The sequence below is a fragment of the Myotis daubentonii genome, chromosome 2, assembly GCF_963259705.1.
Source record: "Myotis daubentonii chromosome 2, mMyoDau2.1, whole genome shotgun sequence".
In the NCBI taxonomy this organism is placed as follows: domain Eukaryota; kingdom Metazoa; phylum Chordata; class Mammalia; order Chiroptera; family Vespertilionidae; genus Myotis; species Myotis daubentonii.
Genome location: NC_081841.1, coordinates 16,855,776 through 16,882,904, shown reverse-complemented (window position 1 = coordinate 16,882,904; position 27,129 = coordinate 16,855,776). Strand labels below are relative to the sequence as shown.

General features: G+C 38.6%; 1 protein-coding gene across 5 annotated transcripts in view; it reads right to left on the bottom strand.

Annotated features, from left to right (window-relative positions):
* Positions 1-27,129, bottom strand: part of ANKS1B (ankyrin repeat and sterile alpha motif domain containing 1B) — an 827,013-nt gene that overhangs the window by 697,369 nt on the left and 102,515 nt on the right. For all 5 annotated transcript variants that reach the window (XM_059681894.1, XM_059681893.1, XM_059681896.1 and 2 more), the window contains exons 2-8: positions 23,901-23,981; positions 15,844-16,000; positions 12,964-13,260; positions 7,928-8,003; positions 5,969-6,070; positions 2,429-2,542; positions 1,294-1,460 (exon numbers count right to left, since the gene is read on the bottom strand). In XM_059681894.1, coding sequence (XP_059537877.1) covers positions 1,294-1,460; positions 2,429-2,542; positions 5,969-6,070; positions 7,928-8,003; positions 12,964-13,260; positions 15,844-16,000; positions 23,901-23,981 — 994 coding nt within the window. The remainder of the gene's footprint in view (positions 1-1,293; positions 1,461-2,428; positions 2,543-5,968; positions 6,071-7,927; positions 8,004-12,963; positions 13,261-15,843; positions 16,001-23,900; positions 23,982-27,129) is intronic.

The window sequence follows — 27,129 nt, the reverse complement described above, 5'->3', positions numbered from 1 at the left end:
CTAGTAAATGAGGGCTTTCCAAAAGTCTGTGGGTTTAAACATAGAGGGTCAGAAACAGCAAATTTATATAAATCTTAGGGACAGATATAAAAACCTAAACACCATGGATTGTTAATGCAGAAAAAAATGTGGGCTCATTTCTAACCTATTTCAAGGAAATATTGAAATGTAATTGCTTTGTAATTTGAAGACAGCATATACGTTTTTACATTTTTAAACAGGGAATTTTCTCCTGACATTAAGGTTACTATCATAAATATTTCACCAATACAAATTCTTTTTGTAAAACCAACAAATATTTACTTCTGTGCATATATAATTAATCATCATCATTCATAAAGACCTTCTATTGGAGCCAACAGTATGATGTTTTACAAAAGACAGTGCAGAAAACAAACAAACAAAAGCAAAAGCAGGCTATGTGGTAAAACCAGCTGTGGACCTTCCAGACTAAGCTGCTACCTGAGAAAGCGTCACAGCTCACATTAACTAACTAAATGAAGTAAATAGTCTCATACAAGTCATGATACTTAGCTACTTATTTTTGTTTTCATAAATCATATGGCATCCCTTTAACACAATCCACTCCATTGACTTTAGAAGAAAATGTTTCTAAAACAAATTAAGTTATAAAAGTATCATCATAATATATTTCCTTTAATGCCAGTGCATCCTATAAATCCTTCTTCTATAGGACACAAAATAGATACGCAAATCTTAATTTTAAACTGCTTGATTCTCACAGTTTTTCTTGCTGTTGTGCTAATACAAAAATCCAACTGAGCAAGCATCTGTAACTCATGATTCAGATTCTAAGCTTGTAGGTTACAGGCAAAGCCCTTGGGATTATAAAAACACGGAGGTCCAACTTCCCACCACGTCTCTCTCCTACAATGACATGCGGAGTGACCATACCCACAGGGCTCTGGCTGTCTTCTTCAAGATGGAGTCAGACTCAGTTCACAGACAACATGGGGAAGAAAGACAAAAGGAAACCAGTATCCTCACACCCAATAAAACTAGAAGGACATAATCAAAGAAACTATGAAACTACGAATGTCTAACAGTAAGGAGATCATCACAAACTACAAGTGATTTATCTAGCATCCCTTCCCCTCCCCACGCAGTGAGAATAAAACACCAATGAACATGAGGGACAAAGTAATAGGCAGCCTGACCTTTGACACTGGCCGAGTCGGCAGGTAAGGTAACGCACAAGCCCATGCCTCTTCGGCACACACTGAACTGGTAAAGACAGACGAATTGGCTTCTTGCCCTGCCCCCCTTACTTACTACACTCTGGCTTCCATTTTTCCCAAGTTCTTCCTCTGAAATCTTGCTCAAATTATCTAAGTAGTGGTCTGATATTGTGTGGCACAAGTCTTCAAAAGAATAATCCTTTTCTTGACAGAGTTTTATTTCATCCAAGAGTTTTGATAATTCTCCAGTCACAGTTTCACCTGTTAGTTAAGGGAACAGTAGATTTTTTTCAAAGTTCCAAGAAAGGTCACTGATAAAACTTAATGTTAGATAATAGAAATATGACTTGTTATGGTAATAGAACTCAAAATATGGCAAACAAGATCAAGTACTCAGAAACTATTCTGCTAAAAACAAGATACTAAACTATAAATAGTACAAGAATATTAAAAGACAATGAGAAATTCTAATTTTGCCTATAATTATTATTTTTCAAAATGGAAGTAAGTATTTAAGGTTCACATATACATGGTACATAAAATATCTGGAATTATGATTCCTAAAGCTTCATTTATTATAGCATTTAATTTTCTACACTCTTTTATCAGCATTACACTTCACTGACAGAATTCACTCAACAATTCATTAGCAAATTTAAAATTATACTAGGAGCCAACTTCCTAAGTTTAATAAAAATAAATAGAACGTATTAAAACAAGTAATTAATAAATTAGAGTTATGATATGTGATATTAAGGGAAGACTCAGAAGAAACAGGTAAATAATATGCAGCATCTGTCAAAACATTGATATTTGTAGGTTGCATACAAATATTCATTTTTCTAATCATTCTAAGAATGGCACTTTATACTGATAATTTATTCTGGAAAAAATCCAGTAGTTACAATCCAGAGATCAGTATTTTTTTATTCTGCATTAAAAATGCATTTGAGGAAAAAATAAGCTACTATGAAATATCCACTCCCTGTAAACTTCAGGCAGCAGGGATTGCTCTCTACCTTGTTCATCCCTGAACCTCAGGACCAAGAGTAGGGCCTGACAAATAAGCTCAATAAATGCTGGTTGAATAAACAGATAAAATATGGAGGATAAGGTAGAACTTATTAGACTTGAAATTTTCACAAGGCTTAGCAATTTTGTACAGATAGGACAAATTTGTACCTAAAAGTCCAGTACAGTATTTCAAGGATTTATAATTAGCTACTCACTTTTGGACTTTTGGGAAGGAGACTCAAGAGGAGATGAAAGGTGTGTTTCCTGTGTTGGACATTCCTGCACATGTGCTTCAAGGACTGCTGGTCTTCCCATGCCTTCTAAATACTCTGTGTATAAGTATTAAAATTACATATTTGAATTCATTTATTTTTAAATCTTCAACTAAACTTTATGCTTTACCTCTGGTGATCATTTTCCATGTCTTTCCTCATATTTTAAATACATCCTAAGTTTTTATAAGAACTTCATAAAGCCAAAAAAACCAAAGAACTTCACGGTGAGCTATTAACTTAAAGCTTTTAATGAAAACAAAAAAAGATATTTTGAAAGAGACTTATGGAACATTTTTCTGAAAACTAAACTTAACCTATTCTTTGCTTAAAAATAACTTCACCTGTTGAAAACACAAGAACATCCGTGGTTTCCTTAAATGTACTCTACCAAAAGATTTAAAACTCAGAAAGATGCTTTGAATAGACTTGATTCCTAAGCAGGAATGTCAAATTCATTTGGATACAACCACCAGTCAAGTCACATAAATGAATGAAGTGGGATAAGTTTATGATAAAATGGTGTTGTCATCTAGTAAGATAAGCATAATTGTATATTAAACTTTATTTCTACAAAGCAATAATGTTCTTTCTCATTATTCTTGGAGCAATATCCCACACTCAATCTCTCTCTCATTTTTCTAACTTTAATGAAGATGTATTAGTAATAGCAGCTAATATGAAAATTTTGCTTACTCTGTACCCAGCAATGTTCTAAGTATTTAATATAAGTTAACTCAATCCTCACAAACTACAACTCAGGCACTATTAGAATCTCAGTTTTAAAGATGACAACTAGAGGACAAGGACTTTAACTTGGCGACGTTCATACAGCTAATAAGTGGCAGAGCCAAACAGACATAGGACAAGAAAACATCTCACTTTTGAACATAAAGAAAACAGCACCTCAATGTAGGGAAAATGTCCACAAATAGCACCAGTGTCATGAAAGAACAGAGAGCATACAGACCATGAGTAGCTAGAGAGCAGGTACACTTACCTAAAGTCAGGCTTCAATGAAGGAAAATGAAAGCCTGCATTTGTTAAAAGCTCTGGAGTTTTAACTAAAATCCTAGATTTTTAAATGTTGAAAGCTAATTCAATTTTTTTTAACGGCAACAGTGTGAGCTAAAAATATGTGATCTAAACAAAATGTATCTGCTATCTCCCCCAAGCATGCGGCTCCCAGTTTGTGGTTAGGATTAAATGAATAGATCCCTCCCTATGGGGATCTTTTACTTGCATTTCTTTATTCAGAAGAAACCTTTAAAAAAAATCCAGTTAAGAAAGTTTGTGCTCTCTTGCCAGCCACTTATGTCCTCATATCATCCAAATAGTTTTTACCTAAGGGCAATTCTACTAGGCACATTCTACTAGGAAAAGAAAGCAACCTATAGGCTTCTATGCTTAAAAGTTTTGACTCATGCAGTAATTATGAAAATTTAATTTCTCTTGGGGACACAAATAGTAATTTTATCTACTATCAATTGGCTTTATAGCTATAACAAACTTTTTCATAAGATTTAAGATGCGCCAGTGAGCCCAGCCGGTGTGGCTCAGTGGCTGAGTGTCGACCTATGTACCAGGAGGTCACGGTTCCATTCCTAGTCAGGGCATATGCCTGGGTTGTGGGCTCAATCCCCAGTGTAGGGTGTGCAGGAGGCAGCCGATCAATGATTCTCTCTCCTCATTAATGTTTCTATCTGTCTCCCTCTCCCTTCCTCTCTGGGGGAAAAAAAAAAAAAGATGCACCAGTGACTCGAAATCCAGGAATATAAAGAATATAGAACGTGTTCACATTCTAAAGTTTTCCAATAATTTCAAAAATTCAAAGGTGCCCTATATGCCCTATCACAAATTGGCATACCTAATGAATCATGATCATTTAAAAGAACACAGTTATTCCTCTATAATAACATTTTATTTAAGTTGAACTAATGCAGCATCTTATAAAAATTGTCTGTAATTCTGTCATGCTCCCTTTTTAGTGTATATTTATTTTGCTTTTTCCAAAAAAACACTATGCACAAGCCTCAGTTGTGTGTTTTTTAATCTCAGAGCCAAAATCACCTAGAGGGGGAAGACTTATAAAAATGCTGCGTACTACTTTGATGTTTTAGCTTTGATTCGACTCCATTTTAATTTGAATTGATATGAAGAGCCACTCTTGTATTCTCTGATTTATCTCTACATGCACTTGACTTAAAACTAACTTCTTTATTAACAAGGAAATTGTAGGGGCCTGAACTTCCGTGAGAGGTTTTGGAAATTTGGAGAGAAGAGAGCATAATGACCTCCTGTAGAGTATCTATTCTCCTTACCTCTCTTTGGCCCCTGTTGACCCTACATATCTCCTGCTCACTTGGTTGTAATTCACTTATCTCCCTGCAGGACAAAGCCTCCCAACTGATAATCCAATGAAATCCATCCAGCCTCCCTCCTCAATTACATTTGCAGCCAATCCGTAACAATTATAGGGGCTAATCGCAGCTGAATAGTGTCTGAGCTGACTGGAATGGAGAGAACAAACCTCTGGGTTTTTAAGGGAACATGCTACATGCCAGGCCTAGCACCAAGCAGAAAGGGAGAGCATTTAAATCTAAATTCTTTTAATATTGTTGTTGTTTTTATTGACTTCAGAGAGAGGAAGGGAGAGGCGTAGAATCATCAATGATGAGAGAGAATCATTGATCCCCTGCCTCCTGCACACCCCTCACTGGGGATCTAGCATGTACCCTCCTGGTTCAGGGGTTGATGCTCAACTACCAAGCCACACCAGTCAGTCTAAATCTAAATTTTTCATAAAAGTTTTCAATCAAACCGGGAGTACGTAATCCTACAAACAAAGAAGCAGTACCTAAATGGTTGTCAAATAACTGCAACTAACTACAAAAGTATTTAAATGGCCTTTATCAAAAACAGAGCTGGCAAGATGGAACTATTGGCACTGCTGGATTAGGGAGAAAATAATCTACATACCATTTTACTGTTGTTAACCCAGCACTTATGTACCAACTCTACCGCTCCGAATAGAATATACGAGTTTGAGCAAGTCCCTTAGACTCTCAGAACTTCACAACAATGACATCTGACTTACCGTCACAGATTAAAGAAATAAGACAAAATAACAGAAATCCCTGAACTCTTTAAGGATTACTCAAATGTGATATAATACTTAATTACCATCACTGTATAATCTTATACCTTCCAGCTCATAACTATACATTTAATATCTGTGTTTAAAAGAGACTAATATCAAGTGCATGAAAAAATATCTTAGCTTTTCTTAAAACACTGAGTAGCTTAAAAACCAAAATAAAGCATTACAAAGAATTTTATTTAGTTTAAAAGTCTACTAGGAAAAAAATGCAAAGAAGAAGTTCATTCAAAGGTAAACATTAACTCAAACCCCCAGGCAAAACGAGGACGGTTTTCATGAATCTTAACTTGAAGGCACACTCATCCATCATCAACACTGTTTACCTTGTAGGAGTGTTGCAATCTGGAGAGATTTCTGAGATGGATGTTCTTTCAGAATGTCTAAGACGGTTCTCCCTAAGCTATCCTTTATATTGGCATCAATTCCTGAAAGAAAAAGAAAACCCCACTAGATATACAACATTGGAGTGACCAGAAGACACTGTTACTATATAACTACTCTAACTTCAAACATATACACACTAAGCACGTTTAAAAAGTCATTTTTTAATAAAGTTACATGTGCACACCTACACATGCAAGATTTTAGTAAAACAGAAGGCGTCGACTGCTACCAAATATTAGGAATAATCTTGATAATGAATTAACTCTTAAGAATTTTTTTCGGATTATAGCTATTTTAAATTGTAAACTAAATGGTACAAGCTGAAAATATTAATTTAGAATGTGAATTCCTAAAGTATCATGGTCATGTGATTTATATAGTCTGTGTGTCATAAAAATATTTTTAAATTATACTATTGTACCATGTGAGTAATATAAAAACAGTCTTAAAATACTTGAATAGTCACGAAAGTGGAAAGAGTATGATTATTTAAAAGTCTTGTCCAAATACCAAAGTCAAATATTTCATACATTACAATCAATGTTAGCAACACTCATCGTCTGCATGGTGAGCAAACTTGCTGAAGTGCATAATTAAAAACCGTTGGAATTATTTTAATTCCGAAAAATACATAATGCACTAAAGAACTTACTGTAATGTAGCAAATAGCTTCCGCCACCCTAAAAAAGTTTATAAATTTCCAAACATCTAAAGACAAACAGAGCCATTTTATAGAATCTGGCCTCAAATGGTAGTTCATCATAGTAAGATTATATATCGTCTTCTATTATTTTTTCAGTTGTGTAGGGTTGTGTGACTAGCACACATTAAATTGATTGCCTCAACACATTTAATATATCACTGTGTTACATGTCAAGTTCAATATACATGAAATTTTAACTTTGCATAAACACAATCAAAATGCCATAGTCTGCCAACGTTTTACACTTCTTTTTTTTACAGAGGAAAATAAAAGCATGAAATATACCCATAACACAAAAGACTCATCAATTGTTTCAAAGTACTCATGCCTTTTGATCCTGAAAAGAAATAATCCCTCCTCTGTACCAATTTTATTTCATTTTGATCACAATATGCCCACGAAGACAAATAAACCTACTTTGTTCCTTCAAAGCATTCCCCCTAAAAGGTCCCCTTTAAATCACTGCGGCTGACAAACAACAGCAACTCAGTTGATTAAAAAAAACCAGAAGGAGGATTTGCCTTAAGGACAGAGAACTCTAATTGCTGTTTACCACAGTTCACAGTAAGAAAAGCGAGGGAAATATTCTGTTCTTTAATAAACAAAGCAATTGTCATAAATTCACAGGATCCTTCCTCTTGTGGAAAGCAAAGATTTCCTTTTCCTTTAGGAAGTTGCTCTAGTATATTTTACTGTGACTTAAATGTACATCATTCTACTTTCCAAGAGCTTTTTACTAAAACATCCACCAAGTGAAAGAAGGTACACATTTATATCAATTTTATCTAAACACTGAGGCTCAATTCTGCATGATATGAATATAAAACTGCAATTTGGAGGGAAGATAAGAAGAAAGGGTGATTATGTAAAAAATAAATAAGTAAATTGTTTTCTTTTACTCCTGAAATAAAAAATAGTATGTGCTAAGCCCTGACCGGTTTGGCTTAGTGGATGGAGCATCGGCCTGCGGACTGAGGGGTCCCAGGTTGGATTCCGGTCTGGGGGCGTGTACCTTGGTTGCTGGCACATCCCCAGTGGGGGGTGTGCAGGAGGCAGCTGATCGATGTTTCTCTCTCATCGATGTTTCTGACTCTCTATCTGTCTCCCTCCCTCTCTGTAAAAAATCAATAATATATATATATTTTTAAAAATAGTATGTGGTAGAATAAGCTCCATGGGGACTCATGATAGTTACCTGTTTCTAACAGAACTCTCACAACATCCACCTTTCCAAACAAAGCTGCTTCATGAAGTGCACTCCCCTTTTCTGTCTGGAAAAAAAAAATCAGAAAAAGAAACACAGTTGCATTAGGAATGATTACAGTTTTAAAAAATTGTGTCGTTTTATATATTCATACATATTCTCTGTAATATCAGCACTTCTCTTTTTTCTATATATATATATATATATATATATATATATATATATATATATATATATATATATATATTTATTGATTTCAGAAAGGAAGGAAGAGGGAGAGAGAGATAGAATAGGGGTATTGGAGATCAAGCCTACAACCCAGGCATGTGCTCTAACTGGGAATCGAACCTGTGACCTTCTGATTGAGGCTCAACCACTGAGCCAAGCTGGCTGGGCTCAGCACTTCTTGAGAGAAAGATAGTGTAAAGAAGACATTCCAGCCCTAACCAGTTTGCCTCAGTGAATAGAGCATCAGCCTGAGGACTGAAGGGTCCTGGGCTTGATTCTGGTCAAGGGCATGTACTTGGTTGCAGCCACATCCCCAGTAGGGAGTGTGCAGGAGGCAGCTGATCGGTGTTTCTCTCTCATCGATGTTTCTAACTCTCTATCCCTCTCCCTCTCCCTTCCTCTCTGTAAAAAATCAATGAAATATATTTTTAAAAAAAGAAGACATTCCAGTCTCACCCATTATCCCAGGCAACATCTAGTCAGTCCCTGACACAGAGCCACTTAACTGACTTACAACTGACTCCAGAAGAATGAGAGAACCTTGCCAAGATGGAAGAACTACCCAGATGAGCTCAGACTAAACCACCATCCCCAGTATTATGAGCTAAGTACACAGTTATGGTGTGAAGCCATTCAGCTTGGGCATAGTTTGTTATGCAGCAATCGCTTACTAATACACAGGGGAGAAGAGCACAACCTGACGGGAACCAGAAGAGTCTCTAAAAGATAAGAATGCTACCACTGACTTGGGAGCCAAAAAACAGTCAGAAAAGAACAAAATTGTTTTTTAAAAGTTTTGGTAACTTGAGACAGATAATAAAAGCAGGTTACTCTTTCCTTGTGGAGAAACAAAATCTATCCTAATGTTACCCATCCTTCAAAGCTCAACTCAAACCACTTCTCCAAAAAGCTTATTTCTGACAGCCTTAGGTACAACGGTCTTTCCTTCATTAGTTATGTACATACAGCCCATTGTTGTGAAAAGAGGCCTGGACTTTAATCAGTAAGTCTAAATTCACATTCTGGGTGTATCAGCTATGTGTCCTTTGGCAAGTTTCTTAAATCTTTGAATCTGATTGCTCATATCTTAACTGGAAGTTAACAGCTCTCATTCCCTCAGGACAGTTGTGGAGAACTGGATTCTAAATGTGGTGACATATTAAACACAAAGTACATACTCAAAATGTTCAAGAGCATTTATTTCATTCATTCACTCGTTCAACTTTGATGGATCCCTCGTGTGTGCTAGTTACTAGAACAAAAGAAACAATTACTAAGGTACCACACACAACTGCCATCTAAGAATAATTTTTCATGTATATAGCCCTCAAATTAGAATGAGGTTAGAGATCATGCCTTATATCTCTACATACTTCCCAAAAGTGTGTGACGGGGTGCCTTGAACTTAGTAGTTACAAAAATACTTGCAGACAATTTGACTAATCAAAAAATGATATGATTTCTACATATAATGTTTTTTTTTCTTTTTTTCAATATATATATACTAGAGGCCCAGTGCATGGATTCCTGCACCGGTGGGGTCCCTCAGTATGGCCTGCGGAGATCGGGCCAAAACAGGCCCCGCTGCGTCTGCCACCACCACCACCACTCGGTAGGCTGGCTGCTGCTCTACTGCGGTCTCTGAGTTGAGGCAGCCAGCCATGAGCCCTGAGTCTGGTGCCCGTTGGTCAGCAGAGCAGCGCTCCCACTGTGGGAGCACACGGACCACCAGGGGGCAGTTCCTGTTTTGAGCGTCTGCCCCCTGGTGGTCAGTGCACATCATAGCAAACAGTTGTTTAGGGTTTTATATATATACTAGAGGCCCGGTGCACAAAAATTTCTGCACTCGGGGGGGGGGGGGTGGAGGGGGTCCCTCAGCCCGGCCTGTGCCCTCTCGCAGTCTGGGACGCCTCGGGAGATAACGACCTGTTAGCTTAGGCCTGCTCCCAGGTGGCAGAGGGCAGGCCCAATCCCTAGGTGCAGCCCCCTGGTCGGGCTAAGAGCAGGGCCAGTTGGGGGGTTGGGGCGCCACCCCGTCATGCACAGAGCAGGGCAGATTGGGAGGTTGCGATGCCACCCTCAGTCACGCTCAGGGTAGGGCCACCGCCCCGTCACACTCAAAGCAGGGTCAATGGGGAGGTTGCGGCGCCACCCCGTCATGCACAGAGCAGGGCCAATCAGGGGGGTGGGGCACTGCCCCCTGTCACACACAGAGCAGGGCCCATCAGGGGGGTTGGGGCTCCGTACCCTGTCACGCACAGAGCAGAGCCCATCAAGGGGTTGGGGAGCTCCCCCCGTCAAGCACAGAGCAGGGAGGATCAGGGGGTTGGGGTGCCGCCCTCTATCACCCACAGAGCAGGGCCAATCAGGGGGTTGGGGCGCCGCCACTCTCACACTCAGGGCAGGGCCGATGGGAGGTTATGGCTCTACCCCATCAAACACAGAGCAGGGCCGGTCAGGGGGTTGGGGTGCCACACCCTGTCACACACAGAGCAGGGCCAATCAGGGGGTTGGGGCACCGAACCCTGTCACACCCAGAGCCGCAGGACGATCAGGGGGTTGGGAGCTCCCCCCTATCAGGCACAGAGCAGGGCTGATCAGGGGGTTGCGGCGCCTTCCCCTGTCAGGAACAGAGCAGGGCGGATAGGGAGGTTGTGGCCCTGCCCCCTGTCACACACAGAGCCGCAGGGCGATCAGGGGGTTTGGGCGCTGCCCCCTGTCACACTGATCCCGGTGGCGGAGGCCTCTCAGCTCCGCTGATCCCGGTCCTGGGAGGCATATTACCCTTTTACTATATAGGATAGAGGCCTGCTGCACGGGTGGGGGCCGGCTGGTTTGCTCTGAAGGGTGGCCTGGATCAGGGTGGGGGTCCCCACTGGGGTGCCTGGCCAGCCTGGGTGAGGGGATGATGGCTGTTTGCAGCTGTTCACACACCCTTCAGGGTGGGGGTCCCCACTGGGGTGCCTGGTCAGTCTGGGTGAGGGGCTGAGGGCTGTTTTCAGGCTGGCGGTGACTGAAGCTCCCAACTGCTCCTTTTTTTCTTTTTTTTTATTCTGGGCCAGCTTTAGCTTTGAGGCTTGGCTCCAGCTCTGAGGCCTCTGCTGCTGAAAGCAGGTATCTGGTTTGTTTGGGTTCTATAATCGAAACACTGTATCAACTCCAGCTCTAAGATCCCGGCTGGCTGAAAGCAGGTTTCTGGGGTTTTGTTTAGCTTCTATATTTGTAACAATGTTTGAAACTGCAAGCTCAGAGGCTGGCAAGGCAGGCGGGGAACGTTGGTTTCCTCCGTCACTGAAGCAAGCAAGCCTCATGTTCACTTCAAGCTGCCTGGTTGCCGGCCGTCATCTTGGCTGGCAGTTAATTTGCATATCTCACTGATTAGCCAATGGGAAGGGTAGCGGATGTACGCTAATTACCATGTTTCTCTTTTATTAGATAGGACTAGAGGCCCAGTGCACAAAAATTTATTCACTCGGGAGGGGGGTCCCTCAGCCTGGCCTGTGCCCTCTCGCAGTCTGGGACCCCTCGGGGGATGACCATCTGCTGGCTTAGGCCCACTCTCTGGGGGATTGGGCCTAAGCTGGCAGTCAGACATCCCTCTGGCAGCCCGGCAGCCCTCGGGGGATATCCACTTGCCACCGGGGAGCAGGCCTAAGCTAAGGTCGGACATCCTTAGCACTGCTGAGGAGGTGGGAGAGGCTCCCACCACCACCGCTGTACTGGCAGCCGTCAGCCTGGCTTGTGATTGAGCAGAGCTCCCACTGTGGGAGCGCACTGACCGCCAGGGGGCAGCTCCTGCATTGAGCGTCTGCCCCCTGGTGGTCAGTGTGTGTCATAGTGACCAGTCATTCCCAGTCATTCTGCTGTTAGGGTCAGTTTGCATATTACCCTTTTATTATATAGGATAGAGGCCTGGTGCATGGGTGGAGGCTGGCTGGTTTGCCCTGAAGGGTTTCCCGGATCAGGGTGGGGGTCCCGCTGGAGTGCCTGGCCAGCCTGGGTGAGGGGCTGATGGCTGTTTGCAGGCTGGTTAAGCCCCCCCCCCAATGGGGACCCTCACCCCATGGAGATTTGGCCAGTCTGGGTGAGGGGCTGATTGCTGTTTGCAGGCTGGCCCACCCCCTTTAGGGTGAGGGACCCCCACTGGGGTGCCTGGCCTGTCTCGGTGAGGGGCTGAGGGCTGTTTTCAGGCTGGCCAAGCCCCACGGCGACGGAAGCTCCCAGCCTCTCCATTTTTTCTTTTCTTTTTTTATTCTGAGATTTATTTACCTTCTATAATTGAAACTTTGTAGCCTTGAGTGGAGCTCAGAGCCGGCCTTGGCAGGTGGGAAGCTTGGCTTCCTCCATCACTGGAGCAACCAAGCCTCCTGCTCGCTCCAGCTCCGTGGCTGCTGGCCGCCATCTTGGTTGGATTACTTTGCATATAGTCACTCTGATTGGCTGGTGGGCATGGCTTAAGGTGTAGTGAAGGTATGGTCAAGTTGCATGTTTGTCTTTTATTATATTAGATATATATTTTTTTTAATTTCCGAAAGGAAGGAGAGGAAGAGGGAGAGAGAAACATCAATGATGAGAGAGAATCATTGATCAACTGTATCCTGCACGCCCCCTAAGGGGGATACAGCCAGCAACCCAGGTATGTGCCCTGACCAAAATGGAACTGTGACCTCCTGGCTCATAGGTGGATGCTCAACCACTGAGCCACGCTGGCTGGGCTCTATATATAACCTATAACATCTGCATCCCAAAGCAACACTAGAGCACCATCACTTTTAAAGCCCAGCTAACAGAAGACTCACCTGACAGCTCACATCCATTCCTGCTTCCAACAGCACCTGAACGACTGCTTTGTGGCCGTTGCGTGCGGCGAGGTGTAGCGGAGTGTGCTTGCGAGTGTTGCAGCTCATTAAGTTAGGGTGCGCGCTGATGATCATTTTGACTACTCTCAGCCGTCCGTAAAGCGCCGCCAGGTCCAAAGGTGTTTCCAGCTTGCTGTTCCTGATGGTGGGATCCGTGAGCTCATCCAGGAGAACGGCCACGACTTCCGAGTGTCCGTACTGAGCTGCACAGTGTAGGGCAGTTTCATTCTCATTGTTCTGTTAACACAGACGCATAAAACGCACGTTTTCAGAAACTCAATTCCTTATCAAAATGTAAACTCCGTCATCTAAAACCTCAGATGCTTTGAAAATATGTTTTAAGATTTATCTATTTTGATAAGTATTCCTAATAGAATTTTATATCTGATAAAAGTATGCATCATTGATTGCATCAAAAATATCACATTTGATTTTTATCACTTCAATAGGGAAAAAAAATCTAACTTTTCCCTACATTATTTATTCCAATTTCCAAGAGTGATAAATGATTTAGCCATGTTAGTCAGCGGCCCTGCTGGGCCCAGATGGTTGGTGTTTCAGTGTGATCTGCACTGTGCATCGCGCCTCCATGACATTTGTTAATGAGAGAGATTAATAACAATTATAACACACTTTCAATAGCCTGGCTTTCCAAAAGACAAATGAGTTCGTCAATTCTTTTTTTTTTTAAGTACACTGATGCTATCTCAACAGAACTTCTTTTTTAAAAAAAAAGTATATATTTTTTATTGATTTCTGAGAGGAAGGGAGAGGGAGAGCAAGATAGAAGCATCAATGATGAGAGAGAATCATTGATCGGCTGCCTCCTGCATTCCCCCTATCGGGGATCGAGCCTGCAAGCCAGGCATGTGCCCTGACTGGGAATCAAACACTGACCTCCTGGTTCATGGGTCAAAGCTCAACTCCTGAGCCACACCGGTTAGGTGTGGCTTCTTCTTTATATGCTTAGTTTAGGACTTCTGTTCAGCTAGTCCTCAGATGATTCACCGGGTTGGCTGTTCTGTATTTAGCTATAAATTTGATGTGGTCATGGGAGGAGGAGAGCACAGCATCCACCTAGTCTGCTATCTTGACTGGCGTCCCCCACTAATCAGTAAATTTTTGACAATGAAAGACTTACAGAGAGGCCTCCCAAATTAAGTTTCATTTTATTTTCCATATAAGAGAATGAAGACATATGGGTGCCCTAATATGAAACCAAATAGAAACCAAAACACAAAGTATAGAAGTGAAAAAAGAATCTCCTTGGGAAAGACCTTTTTTATATTTTAATTGAACTGTTCAACATCACACAAAACAAGTGTTTCTCTTTAAAACATACCATTGCAGTCATACCCCATTTAAAATTGTCAAGTTTCAAATATAAATGAATTCTCGGTGTGTGTTTTTTCTTATTTTTATGTCATTTAAAAAATATTTTGTTTGTAAAAACTAATATACTCTTGTTTAACCTTGGATTATTTTTCCATCTTATTTCAGGTTTGCTTTGGGGCATTCAGACAATTATTCAGAATAACCACCAGATGGCTCATACTACAAATGATCTTTTAACTTCTGGTTTTCTGAAGAAGAGAACAGCATTCTCATACATGTCCTTTTAGCATGATACACTGAGCCATATCTGCCTTTTTTTAAGATCAGATTTATATGTTTACTCTCATAAAAAATATTCTGCATTTTTAACCTGTAAACACAGACATTTTTATTGTGATAAGTATTAATAAGACATTTCCAATTAATAAAACATTTTTCTTGATTAGTTCTTCCTATTGTATTTTGGAAAAACAAACTTTTTTTCTTCCTTTTGCTGTTTATAGCTAGTGATAGTGTTACTTTTTACTCTTTAGTCTGAATTTCATCCAAGGGCCTGCAAGGTCTGTATCTATTTGAACAATATGCTAATTACACTTTATTAGATGTGCCTGCCCTAGAGTAACCTACTTGCATTGATGTTGGACAGCTGCCAACCTGCAGCTTAATGCCATGGTTGAAATTCAATTGTTGGACTGCATGCTGGTTTTCAAATATTGTTTTACAAAATGGGAACAGTAGGGGGCATGCAGAGCTAAGATGTTTGTCATCATACTGCTTTAGGGGACTTTATTCTGCTTTCTGGAATGTGTGGTCTTATTTATTTAGAATACTGACAATGGCCTTCCTCTTTTAATATGTCTGTTTTGAGTAATACGAATATTATGCACTTGCAAATATTATAACTTTACCTGTGGTATCAACTGTTGTTAGTGTTTTACTCAACTTACTCGAGGCATATGTATATATTTATGTATATAGAAAAATTTTAACTTGATTTGTGACTAGCAACTCTATACATTGTATTTTGATTCGCAAAAGGTACTTACTGTGAAGGTGCTATGTAAATGGTAAAGCACTATACAAATGATAGTTATCATTACTTCCCTAGCATTTAAATTTTTACTAAGAAAAGCTCTAATTCACATTATAAATGTGAATTCCGTTCTACCTTAAAATATTTAAGAGCTATAAAATCGATGCTTATATAAGGCAGGCAAAAATATCACAACTACTTCCTTTACGTGGGGTTTTCTTGTTAACAAATATCTTAACAAATGCCCATATTAGTGCCAAAGAAATTTTCAAATTTCCCTTCAGCAAATTCAGTAGTGGAAAAGTCTTTGGCAGGGTAAAGACAGAAGTAATCAAATTTTTTCACATTCATTTTTTAATCTCATTTTAAAATAACTTAAGTTTTCACTTGTGGCTTTGCCTTCTCAAAACTCTAGAAAAAATATAGCATGAGTAAACATTTGACAAGTGCACCTGTTCATTGACTCGGGAATGCGATGGCCCATGATGAATAAGAATCTTCACAATTTCCTCATCTCCTTTCCAGGCAGCCAGGTGAATCGGGAAATAACCCTTGTTGTCTGCTACATTTGTGGATGCCTCATATTGAAGTAGTTTGAGAACTATTTCCCTAAGAAGAAAAAGAAGAAGAAGAAAAGTACACAACAGAAAAGAAAATGTGCTGAACAACACAGATTTTATTAAGTATATCATTATTAAAGTATAGTAGATGCTGGGTGGCAATTTAGCATAATAATTCAAGGTCCTGAGGTGTAAAATTGGGTTTAAGAATCTGCTTATTGAACATCTGGCTGTTGTACTTCCCTGAAAAACCACCACTGCCACACACTCACACAGAGTGTTGACTAACCAATGAAACGACTTAATAGAAGTAATTTGGGGGGAAAAAATATCTAATTTCATTAACCGAATGAATTAAGTAAAATAATTTAAAAGTATACCTCTTCCCGTGTTTTTTTTCTTAATGTCGTTCTTTCCAGATAGCCCATACCTGAGATTTAGCCTAAAGAAAAACCTGAGGTTCAAGCAAACTCCTTGCTTATTTTTTTAAAAAAAAAATTATTATACTACCAGCAGACATTTAGGGAGTTTATGTATCATTCCTATTGAGAACTGCAATATGTAACTGAAGATACATATACTGTACAAGAGAAAGCAGACAGCACAATAAGAAAGGGACTTTTAAGGTCTAGCTGCAGTACAAGCCCAAGGTTGGGGGGGGGGTTAATTCATTTTCAGCCATAGCACACAATATACTTTGAATATGTATTGTCCATAATTCTGCACTCATTCACCTTTGTCCTCTCAAGCCTAAGAAATCATTTCAAGAGGTAAATTCATTTATGCGACAAGTTCTATCATTGATGCAATTTCAGTACATACTCAATATATCCTACCTATAGGATTTTGTACTAAATCCCACCAGGTTTTCAAAGTAAAAAATCTAAATTGCGATACTCAACCTCAGGCGGAATTAATTCATAATTACTAGTATAATTACACTGAACTTTGCAACAAACAATCAAAAACAACTGAGCAGCTATATTTTCATTTGGATGCATTTAAAAAGCAAATTCTATTAATTCACTAAATGAAATCCTAGATAGATAAACAAATACGTGCAGACAGACAATCACAACATATTTTAAAGTTGTTTCTCATATATAACAAATCGCCAGTGGTGAGGATGAATGTAGCATAAAGACCTACATTTAAATATTTCATAAAGCCAGGCTTTAATGTAACAAATGAGAAAAGGTGAAGGAAATTTGAACAGGAGTTATAATTCTGATAGCCCACTGTAGGAGTTTAGAATAATGTGCGTTGTGGTATGTGGATTTTTTTGAACTAAAGGCAATTGAGATCTTGTGGGCTTAAAAGAAACGTCTGCTCCCTCCCTCACCCCCCGCCACCACCACCTTACCCCAACTACCTAGAAGAACTGAAATTAGGGGCCCTGCCCATAATAAGAGTTATCAGAGATAACCTCTTTTGACCTATCTGTATGGCGGGACAAATATCTAATTACTGAACATCTGGTTTTTTATTGGGTCTGTGAATGTCCTCTTGTTCTGAAGCCTCAGGTGTCGAACTGCTTCCTTAGCTCAGGATGTCATCTGTACCTCATTTTGCCTGTCTCCCTCTGAACAATTCATGATGTGGGGTCTCTGACTCTCATGTATGTGAGGTTCCCCTACGTACATATATAATTAAATTTGGTTGTTTTTCTCTTGTTAATAGTCTGCCTCATGTCAATTTGATTAGACCAGCTGAAAGAACCTATAAGGATAGATAAAAATTTCTTCTTCCCCCACATCACAAAAAAATAAACAAGACACAACACAAAATGACAGTAAATGATTAAAACACACACACACACACACACACACACACACACACACACACACACACACACACACACAATATTGCCCAGAATGTGGCCTGGACTTGTGAAGGAGAGCAGAATATACCACCCAAAAATATGCCTATTTGACACAAGGATAATGTTAGGCTGATTACTTTTAAGATTGGGGGGAGCTCTGAAAGCTGAGAAGTTTACTCTGTTGTAAGAGATGGTTACATTGATCAGGGAAATGTCTATTTGTAAGGGTATCTCCCTCTGTGTACCAGCAGGAGAAAGCTGACTCGATCTCTATAAACTCTTATCAATGGGGAAGGCAGTAACCTAAAGCTGCAGACAACCCCATACTCTTGTTTACTGTGCTTTTTCTGATAACCTCCCATAACTGGCTTCCTCCCTCACTCCCCTGCCCCAACATCTTTTGTCTTTAGCTAGAAATGGTATTTAAGGTAGTGGCTTTGGGGGGAGTTACTCAGTTTTCCTGGGTCCCTACCATATATACAGGAAGTATACATGTTATTACATTTCTGTTTTCTCTCCTCCTGTTACTCTTTTCTTTTTTCTTTTTCTTTTTTTGTCATTGCTGTCGTTAATCCTCACCCAAGGATATTTTCCATTGATTCTTAGAGAGAGTAGAAAGGAGGGGGAGATAGAGAGAGAAACATCAATGCGAGAGAGACACATCGATTGGTTGCCCCCCCCGCCCCGCCCCCGCCATGTGCCTCAACTAGGGCCAGGGATCGAGTCTGCAACAAAGGTTCGTGCCCTTGACCGGAACTGAACCTGCAATCCTTCAGTCTGTGGGCCAATGCTCTATCCACTGAGCCAAACTGGCCAGGGCCTGTTAATCTTTCTTATATCAACTTAATTATCAGACTAGCCAAATAACCTATAAGAAAAGAAGGAAAACTTTTTCCACCCCTGCACCACTTTCCAATATCTCAATCAGAAAAGAGTAATATGCGTGTTTATGCAATGGCCTTTGGTGAACAATAAGATCAAATTAAATACTGTTATTTTTCTTTATGTTTTTAAAATTTTATTCACTTTATTAAATGTTTATTTTTTAATTTACATTTATTTTTAATTTTTATTTAAGTTGATCTTTTCATCTTATTCAGAGATATCAGCTAATGAACTGGCTTGGCATAGATTTCTAATGTGAAAATATGTTTGTTAAATATAAAGTTATATCTCTAATCAAGTAAGTGCCTTACTGAATCATAAAATATTAATCAACAAATTGTCATTAATCTTTTTTCTGATGTATCCATGTATGTCACATTTAATATGTACTACACAGGCCTTTTTCATCCAAAATCATTCAAATTAAATTTCAGGTACTTTCTATAATATCTAAATTTAAAAAGTAGTTAACACCAGGATCCCATCAAATCGGTATTTTCTCTTTTTTAAAAAGTATTTTCTTAAAATCTCTTTTAAGTTATACCTGATAACTTCTAGAGGTATCAGCAAATAAATAGGTTGACTATGCTTGGTTACCTAGTATAAAATACTGAGTTATATTGATGAACAAGTCTATAGAACAGCAAGCAGAGAAGTAATTCCTATTTATCTTCAACATTAAATGGCACTCTTTCTCATATGCAGCATTAATAAATAAGAAAGGATTTAAAATTCTAAAGTAAATGTGATTGATGGGATCATAGAAAAAATAATTCCATTTCCCATGAGCTAAACAACATATAAAATAAATGTAATAATAATCCAATTCAAAGCAATGCAACATTTTGCAGCTTGAGGCTAATATATATAAGTTTGGGTAAAAATAGGAATTCTAAAAGTGTTGATTTTCACTACTATATCATTTTCTGATAGGTATAAATATACTGCCAATTAATATGAAATGTTTTTTAAGAAGTTTCAGTTTATGGTCAGAGTAAAATTAAACTAATTGGGAAGGTTCAAAATTCAAATTTTTTTACCTCAACAGCAAGTTTTCCTATAATTAAATTATAACCAAAGATTTTTTTTTTCTTTTAGGATTTTTTTTATTGATTTTTAGAGAGAGAAGGAGAAGGACAAAGAGAGAGAAACATCAATGTGAGAGCGGAACATGGATCGGCTGCCTCCTGCATGCCACCTACCGGGGATATAGCCTGCAACCTGGGCATGTACCCTGACCAGGAATAGAACCAGCAACCTTTCGGTGCATGAGACGATGCCCAACCAACTGAGCCACACCAGCTAGGACTAACCAAAAATATTTATTTTGTTCCATCTCCCTTTGCTTATTGGCAGTCAAAAGAACTTTGAAATAAATGCAAATCATCTTCATATGGATATGGTATTAACAAAACTAATGAAATTCTTAAATTCATGAAGGTTCTGTTAATTTCAGACTTTCTTCAAGATTTTACTTCTCCTTGATGGAAATAAAGTGGCAAATTTAAAGAATTTAAATTAGGGACCTTGCCTGTAATAACAAGTATTACCAGAAATAACTTAGGACCTATCTCTATATAGGGCAGGGCAGACTTCTATTTACTGAACATCTGCTCTTCTTATCATACTGACAGTGACCTTTCTCCCCTCTGAAGGCCCAGGTACCTTACCTCATCCTGGCTCAAATGTCACATATACCTCATTTTAACTTTCTGTCTTTGAATCTCTCACATATATAGGGTTCCCATACATATGTCTGCAATAAATTTGGCTATTTTCTCTTGTTAATAATTTGTCTCATGTGGATCTGATTACTAGATGAGTCAGAAGAATATGGAATGATAGAGTAAAATGCCTTCCATCCCACACTGGCTAATTACTATGTAAATTAAAAGAATCAAATTTGTAGTAAAGATACATGAGAGAGATAATGAATTTTCCATATTTAAAGAGAGAGAGTAATGATTAGGTCTATAGCCTATCTATTGAAATAATTTATCTATAATTGTTGCTACTGGATTTTGTTCTACTAACCATGATTTTTCTATCATTTGAAGGCAATAATTTTCTAATCTTCAACTACAAATACCCCCAAGAAATCATCAACAGAGTATATTTTCTATTGTGTCCTAATCTGGCTAAGTGGAGATGAATTGTCCATTATAAAATAATGTCTTTCAGGTACAAAATGCTGCTCCACTTGTGGATTAACTAGTGTTGATAAACAAGCGCTACCAATAAAGCATACAAAATAAGAGGAAACGGGCTTAGTATGCAGTAAGAAGTCCTTAGATTATATGTTGGGAGTAGGAAAAAAGCCTGCATTCAAAGCAAAAATAAAATAACTACAGGACCCTGTAACATTATTTCTAGCTCTACGATTCCATAAACTTCAGCCTAAAAATCACAATGTTTATGGAAGCCTTCTAGTGCTGATGGCTACAACGACAATAGCAACCCACGTGAAAATGATGTGTTTCCATGCTGATTGCTAAGGCTTGCTTGGAAAAAATACAACACAATCAATAGTTCATTACCTATGCTAAGTGAGAATTGCAAAGGCAAAGAAAAGAAAAACCTTCTCTGGCTCTGAGATAGATTCTATGACATTTTTTTCTCCTTCAAATGTCTTAAGACAATAGTAAAATTAGCATTCCATGTGAACACCCTAGTTGATGATAATGGGAGGCAGCCCAAAAATGCACAATGTGAAAGAGAAAAGCCAGCGAGAGTTTAGGAAACTGATGTGTGTGTGGACAAAAAAGGGAGATAATGTAGAGTGTTGGTAAAATCATACACTTTATCTACAACACTTAGGCTCTAAACACAACCCCACCTTAATATCTAAGTGGCCACTCAGTCACTTATCCAGAATGGCCTTATTTCTCCATCTATAAATGAGGGAAGTGAGGAGAGTAAGGTGAAATAAATGATCTCCAATTCTAAAAGTCCATGGGTAATTTAAATAATTTAAAATAGGGCAATCTTATACTTTAGATGAAAATCCAAATTTTAGAGTTGTAGTAGCATAACTGATCCACAAATAATACGAAAACAATATACCACAAAATATTATAATCGGAAGAAACAAGGAAAAATACCCAGTATATTAAACTGAGGCCTAGAGAGGTTAATTAAATGGCTCAAGGTCACATAACTAACAGAGATGGGAAGACAGGATTAGAAATTTCCTGCTTTTTTCCAATGCCTATAGAATGACACTGAGTAAAATCTCTCTAGAAAATGTTAAAAAGGTCAATGAGATCTTCAGATAAGCAAAGCAAAGATATGTAATTCTCAGAGAATATCTGCAATTAGAGAGGTCTTAAAAAAATACCTAGATATCTCTTTATGATGATCTTAATAAATGCTATTCAATGCACTTAAATTAGCTTCACTTTGTACACTGCCAACAGGAACTAAAAATTATGCATTGAACCAAAGAGCAATATATCTCAATGATTAGAATTTCATAGGCCATTATGGATACATCATTAACATTTACTAAACACAGAAAATCAAGGAGGGGTGTGAATGCTAATCCATTTGGGGACAACATTCTTTTGAGAAGTGCTTATACTGGCAAGCTGAGATAAAAGAAAAAAAGGAGAATAGGTCACATGGTCAGGCCTCAGATCTTAGGTCAGTTATTTGTCAGCTGGTGTTCCCAACTAGAACTTCCCAAAATCTAAACCTAAGATGGCCCGAGAGGCCGTCAGCATTGAGCACTTTGGGCTGATTTAATCTGGCGTCATTCCTGACGAGCCACATTGTATATGGCACAAAGAAAAATAAATAGCAATTCCTTTAAAAGATTCAGATCGTAAGGATCTGGACACATATTCCACCCTACTGAAGGACAGCAATATAGTTGAGAAAGACCTGGCAAAATAAAACAGTTCTAAGTTAGATGACATAAAATAGGGAGTGGATGAAAAACATATATAATTTGGAAATACTGATACTAAGAATCCAAGTGATGAGACATTAAGTTTATGATATTTTATGTACTTCAGATGGCTCTTCAAAGAGAATGTTAGATTTATGCAGTAATTTTTTAAATAAATAAAAGGTATAGTGAAACATAATTTTTAAAAATGGTAAGTTTCCTGTGTGAGAACTTTAAGGCCATAAAATGTGATCAAATATGACTAAGTCGCTTGTGTCTCAATTCAAAGTTAAAAAAAAAAAAAAAAAAACGGTGGGAAAGCAAAAAGTAAGTAGAATTTTAAGGCAGTAATTACCACCTTTAATAAACTAAAGTGAGCCTGGCTGGCATGGCTCAGTGGTTGAGCATTGACCTATGGCCCGGTCAAGGCACATGCCTGGGTTGCGAGTTCAATCCCCAGTGTGGGGTGTGCAGGAGGCAGTCGATCAATGATTCTCCCTCATCATGGATGTTTCTATCTTTCTCTGCTTCCCCTTTCCTCTCTGAAATCAATTAAATACACACACACACACATATATTTAAAAAAAAAAAAAACTAAAGTGAAATGAAATTATCCAGACTTGGGAAGACCAACTTGGATCATGAGAACAAAGGAAAAACAGACAGGAGGAAGAGACACGTGAAAAGTGTCACTTTTCATCTGAATCATTCGGAGAACGACTCACACTTTGACTGTCACTAACCCAGGAGGTTACCTCGCTAAAACACTGGGAATGAAATGGTTGCTATGGTTACACATTCTTTTGCTCTTCATACTGTACACTATCACATTCTTTGAAGCATAATTCCATAGGTTACACAAGTTTAAAACCAGAAAGACCATCATGAATGACAAAGAAAAGGCACGTTAGCTAAATTTGAAGGATTCTGGAGTGGTTTGTGTAAGTGTCCGTGGCTCATAACAGCAAGAATCTATTAAGATTTCGCTCCTTGTGAATAATTCCATGTTAGGTGAAGACACCAAAAAAGGTAGGGTGGTGTTATTAAGTGGTTTGATCCCATTCCCTCCCCAAAGCTACACATGACTAGCATGTCCTGTCACTTCTTTCGTTTTCTCCCTGTGTGACATCTGACTAGTTTAGAGCAGGTCACAACGTTTACACTCTGCACATAATCATCCTCAGCAACGTTCCTACCAAGTCCAACGTGTAGGTGTTGCTACCTGATGCCTCTCCGAGTTTCTGTAAGCCCAGGGGACTCATGGCAACATGAGACAGCTATCATCAGACATAATTAACTCCATCACATGTAACAAAATACACAAGGATTCCAGTCCAAATAAGTGGCACTTACTTATGTCCATTTAAGGCCGCATGGTGTAAAGCAGTGTAACCTGAACTGTCTGTGCAGTTCACATTGGGGCCTCGCCAGATGCTGCAAATAGAGCAGAAGCGCAGAGTTAGTGGTTAAGCAGAATCGTGCTTTAGAAAACAGAAGGATGGTCCCACAGCCAGCAGCCTGTGGCACATGAAAAGTCTAGTCATGTGAAAAATGATTGCTGTCTTTCATACACCCACCTCATATCAGTAACTTCATTTATTTGATTCAAGGAAATTATTAGGGAATATAACTACCTCCAGAAATTATTAGCAAATGCAGGCCCTCTGCCAAAATCTGGATGCGCCCTAGCCGGTTTGGCTCAGTGGACAGAGCGTCAGCCTGCGGGCTGAAGGGTCCCAGGTTCGATTCCAGTCAAGGGCACTTGCACGGGTTATAGGCTCAATCCCCAGTAGGGGGCGTGCAGGAGGCAGCGGATCAGTGATTCTCTCTCATCATTGATGTTTCTCTCTCTCCCTCTCCCTTCCTCTCTAAAATTAATAAAAATATTTTTTTAAATATCTGGATCCAACATTTCCCTATTACTTGATACCATTACTCAAATATGGGAAGCAATTTACCATCAGCTACCATATTATAGACTAAAGACTAAAGATTTATGACATCTGCCTCTTCCCGTTTAACACACTATTCTGAGATGGCACTGATTTATGTCACTTTTGGGATTACTTTTGCATTATGGGAAGAATATCCTGGAGATAACATGTAACTATATAAAAGAGTCCATTGTAACCTTGATCACTAAAGTTACAGAAACTATTTTTAGCTATTGAGTAAATAAGGCATTGAAAGACACTTTTCCAAAAGTAGACCAAAAAATGGCTTTATCTAATGCTCACAATGATATTAAAGCCATCCAAACTAACACCTAATAACAAGTTAATTCATGTACTCGCAAAATATTGATTGTACCCCAACTGCATGTTACATATTAAACTTAGGCACTGAGAGTAGAAAATCATCACTCAAGGTCCTTCTTCACAAGAACAGGGTCTACTCTAGACATATAAACTCACAATTACAAAGCAGCAAGATACCTGAAGTACCAGAGAGCACACAGGCTTCTCTGAGAAATAAATAGCTGTTCCCGATGAGAGATCATAACTGAATTAAACTAAGGCGGGACGACAAAAATGAACAGAATGTACTTATTCAAAATGTAATTAAAAGGATACTTTTTTTCTTTTTCAATTACAGTTGACATTCCATATTATTTCATATTTGTTTCAGATGTACAGCAGAGTGGTTAGACAATTATATAATTTATGGAGTGATCCTCCTGATAGGTCTAGTACCCACCTGGCAACGTATATAGTTATTACAATATTATTGAGTACATTCCCTATGCTGTACTTTACATCTCCATGACTGTTTCATAGCTTCTTAATCCCTCCACCTTTTTCATGTGGCATCGCCCTCCAATCCGGCAACTCTCAGTTCTCTGTACCTATGAGTCTGTTTCTGTTTGTTCATTTCTTTTGTTCTTTACATTCCACATACAAGTGAAAAGACATGGTCTTTTTCTTTCTCTTTCTGACTTATTTTCTTAGCATAATACCCCCTGGGTCCATCCATGTTGTCCCAAATGAACACTACCTGATTTTAAGGCTATAATAAATCTCCAGTAAACAAGACAGATAGCTTGGTATTGGAGGAAAGACTGAATGAACAGAAAGTCAATTTAGACTTTCACACATATATGCAATTGATTTTTTACAAAGGTGCAATGGCAATTCATTAAAGATATGAATTAGCAAAAAATTGTTCTGGAACAAATGCATATCCTTAGGCCAAAATAAATAAAAAGAGTCTTGATTCCTACCTTGCCACATACCAAGATTAACTTTAAAATGAATCAGAGCTCTGGCCAGGTAGCTGGGTACATTGGGTACATACATCGGTTGAGGGTTCAATCCTTGGTCGGGGTGCATACAGGAGTTAACCAATCGATGTTTCTTCTCTCTCTCTCTCTCTCTCTCTCTCTCTCTCTCTCTCTCTCTCTCTAAAACATATTCTCAGTTAAAGATTTTTTTAAAAAAAAGCAAACTGCAGAATATTGTGTATGTTAATATTCTAAATGTTTTATGTACATGTATTAAGTCATTTATATCCATACAACTATAAAACAGATACTATCCTTTTTTTAATTAAACTGATTGGGATGACATTGGTCAGCATGAACTTATAGGTTTAACAGATACTATTCTTATTCTCACTGTACAGATGAGAAAGATTTGCATTAACATAGAAAAATGCATGCAAAAATACATTATTCACCTCTAAATTATTTGAAGAGTCAAAATTATCACGTAATTCTTCAAGGAAATACAAAAAAGACAATAAAATACAAAAAGAGAAAAGCCTAGGTTTGCTCTAGGTTGTGAAGAGCCTGATAACATGTCAAGAAGCTTAGTCTTGATTCTACAGGCAACTTGGAGCTAGAGGATTATCACAGAGATACTAAGCATGTTTCTGACATGATCAGGTCATGAGGGCTCTAGTGACAGCTGGAACGGAAACAGTGAACAAGTTGGCGGCAGGGAGTCAGGTTCATTGTCTGTTTTTACAGTCTCAGGAAGAAACAAAGGAATTTGGACGAATGGAGATACAGTGGTGGATAAAGAAGAGGGAGAAATTCAAATAGGTATGTCTAAAATGAAACCTAAGGGAAATGGTATCCACATGATAGGCTAACAGTCAAAGGCTCCCACCATAAGTGAAATGCATGGATGATGAGATATCTCCCTGAAAGCAGTGGTGTCTTCTGGGGAAAGGCAAGTTTCCTTTAAAGCACACTTGAACACTACGTTGCTCCAGAATACCTCTGGCACAGGATAGAAAAAAAAAGAGAAAATACTGTAAATTAACTCAAATTATTTTTTAAATTTCCTGTATGTTATGAGACCGCATAAATATTTAGGAAGGAAAGATATTGATATTCATAACTAAAATAGATTCAGGGTCAATAGATTTCATTTACCTATACCATCTCAGTTCCCAATTACCAGAAAAACAAGGAATTCATTATATTAGTATGAAAAAAAATATCTCCAATGTATTTCTCATTTCCTAAACAGAATGGAAGCAGATAGACTTTTTTAAAAAAACAAGGAGGTTTAGAATAGAAATTTAGCATTTGTATATAAATATATCTGACTGCACCTATTACCAGAGCCTCTAGGCA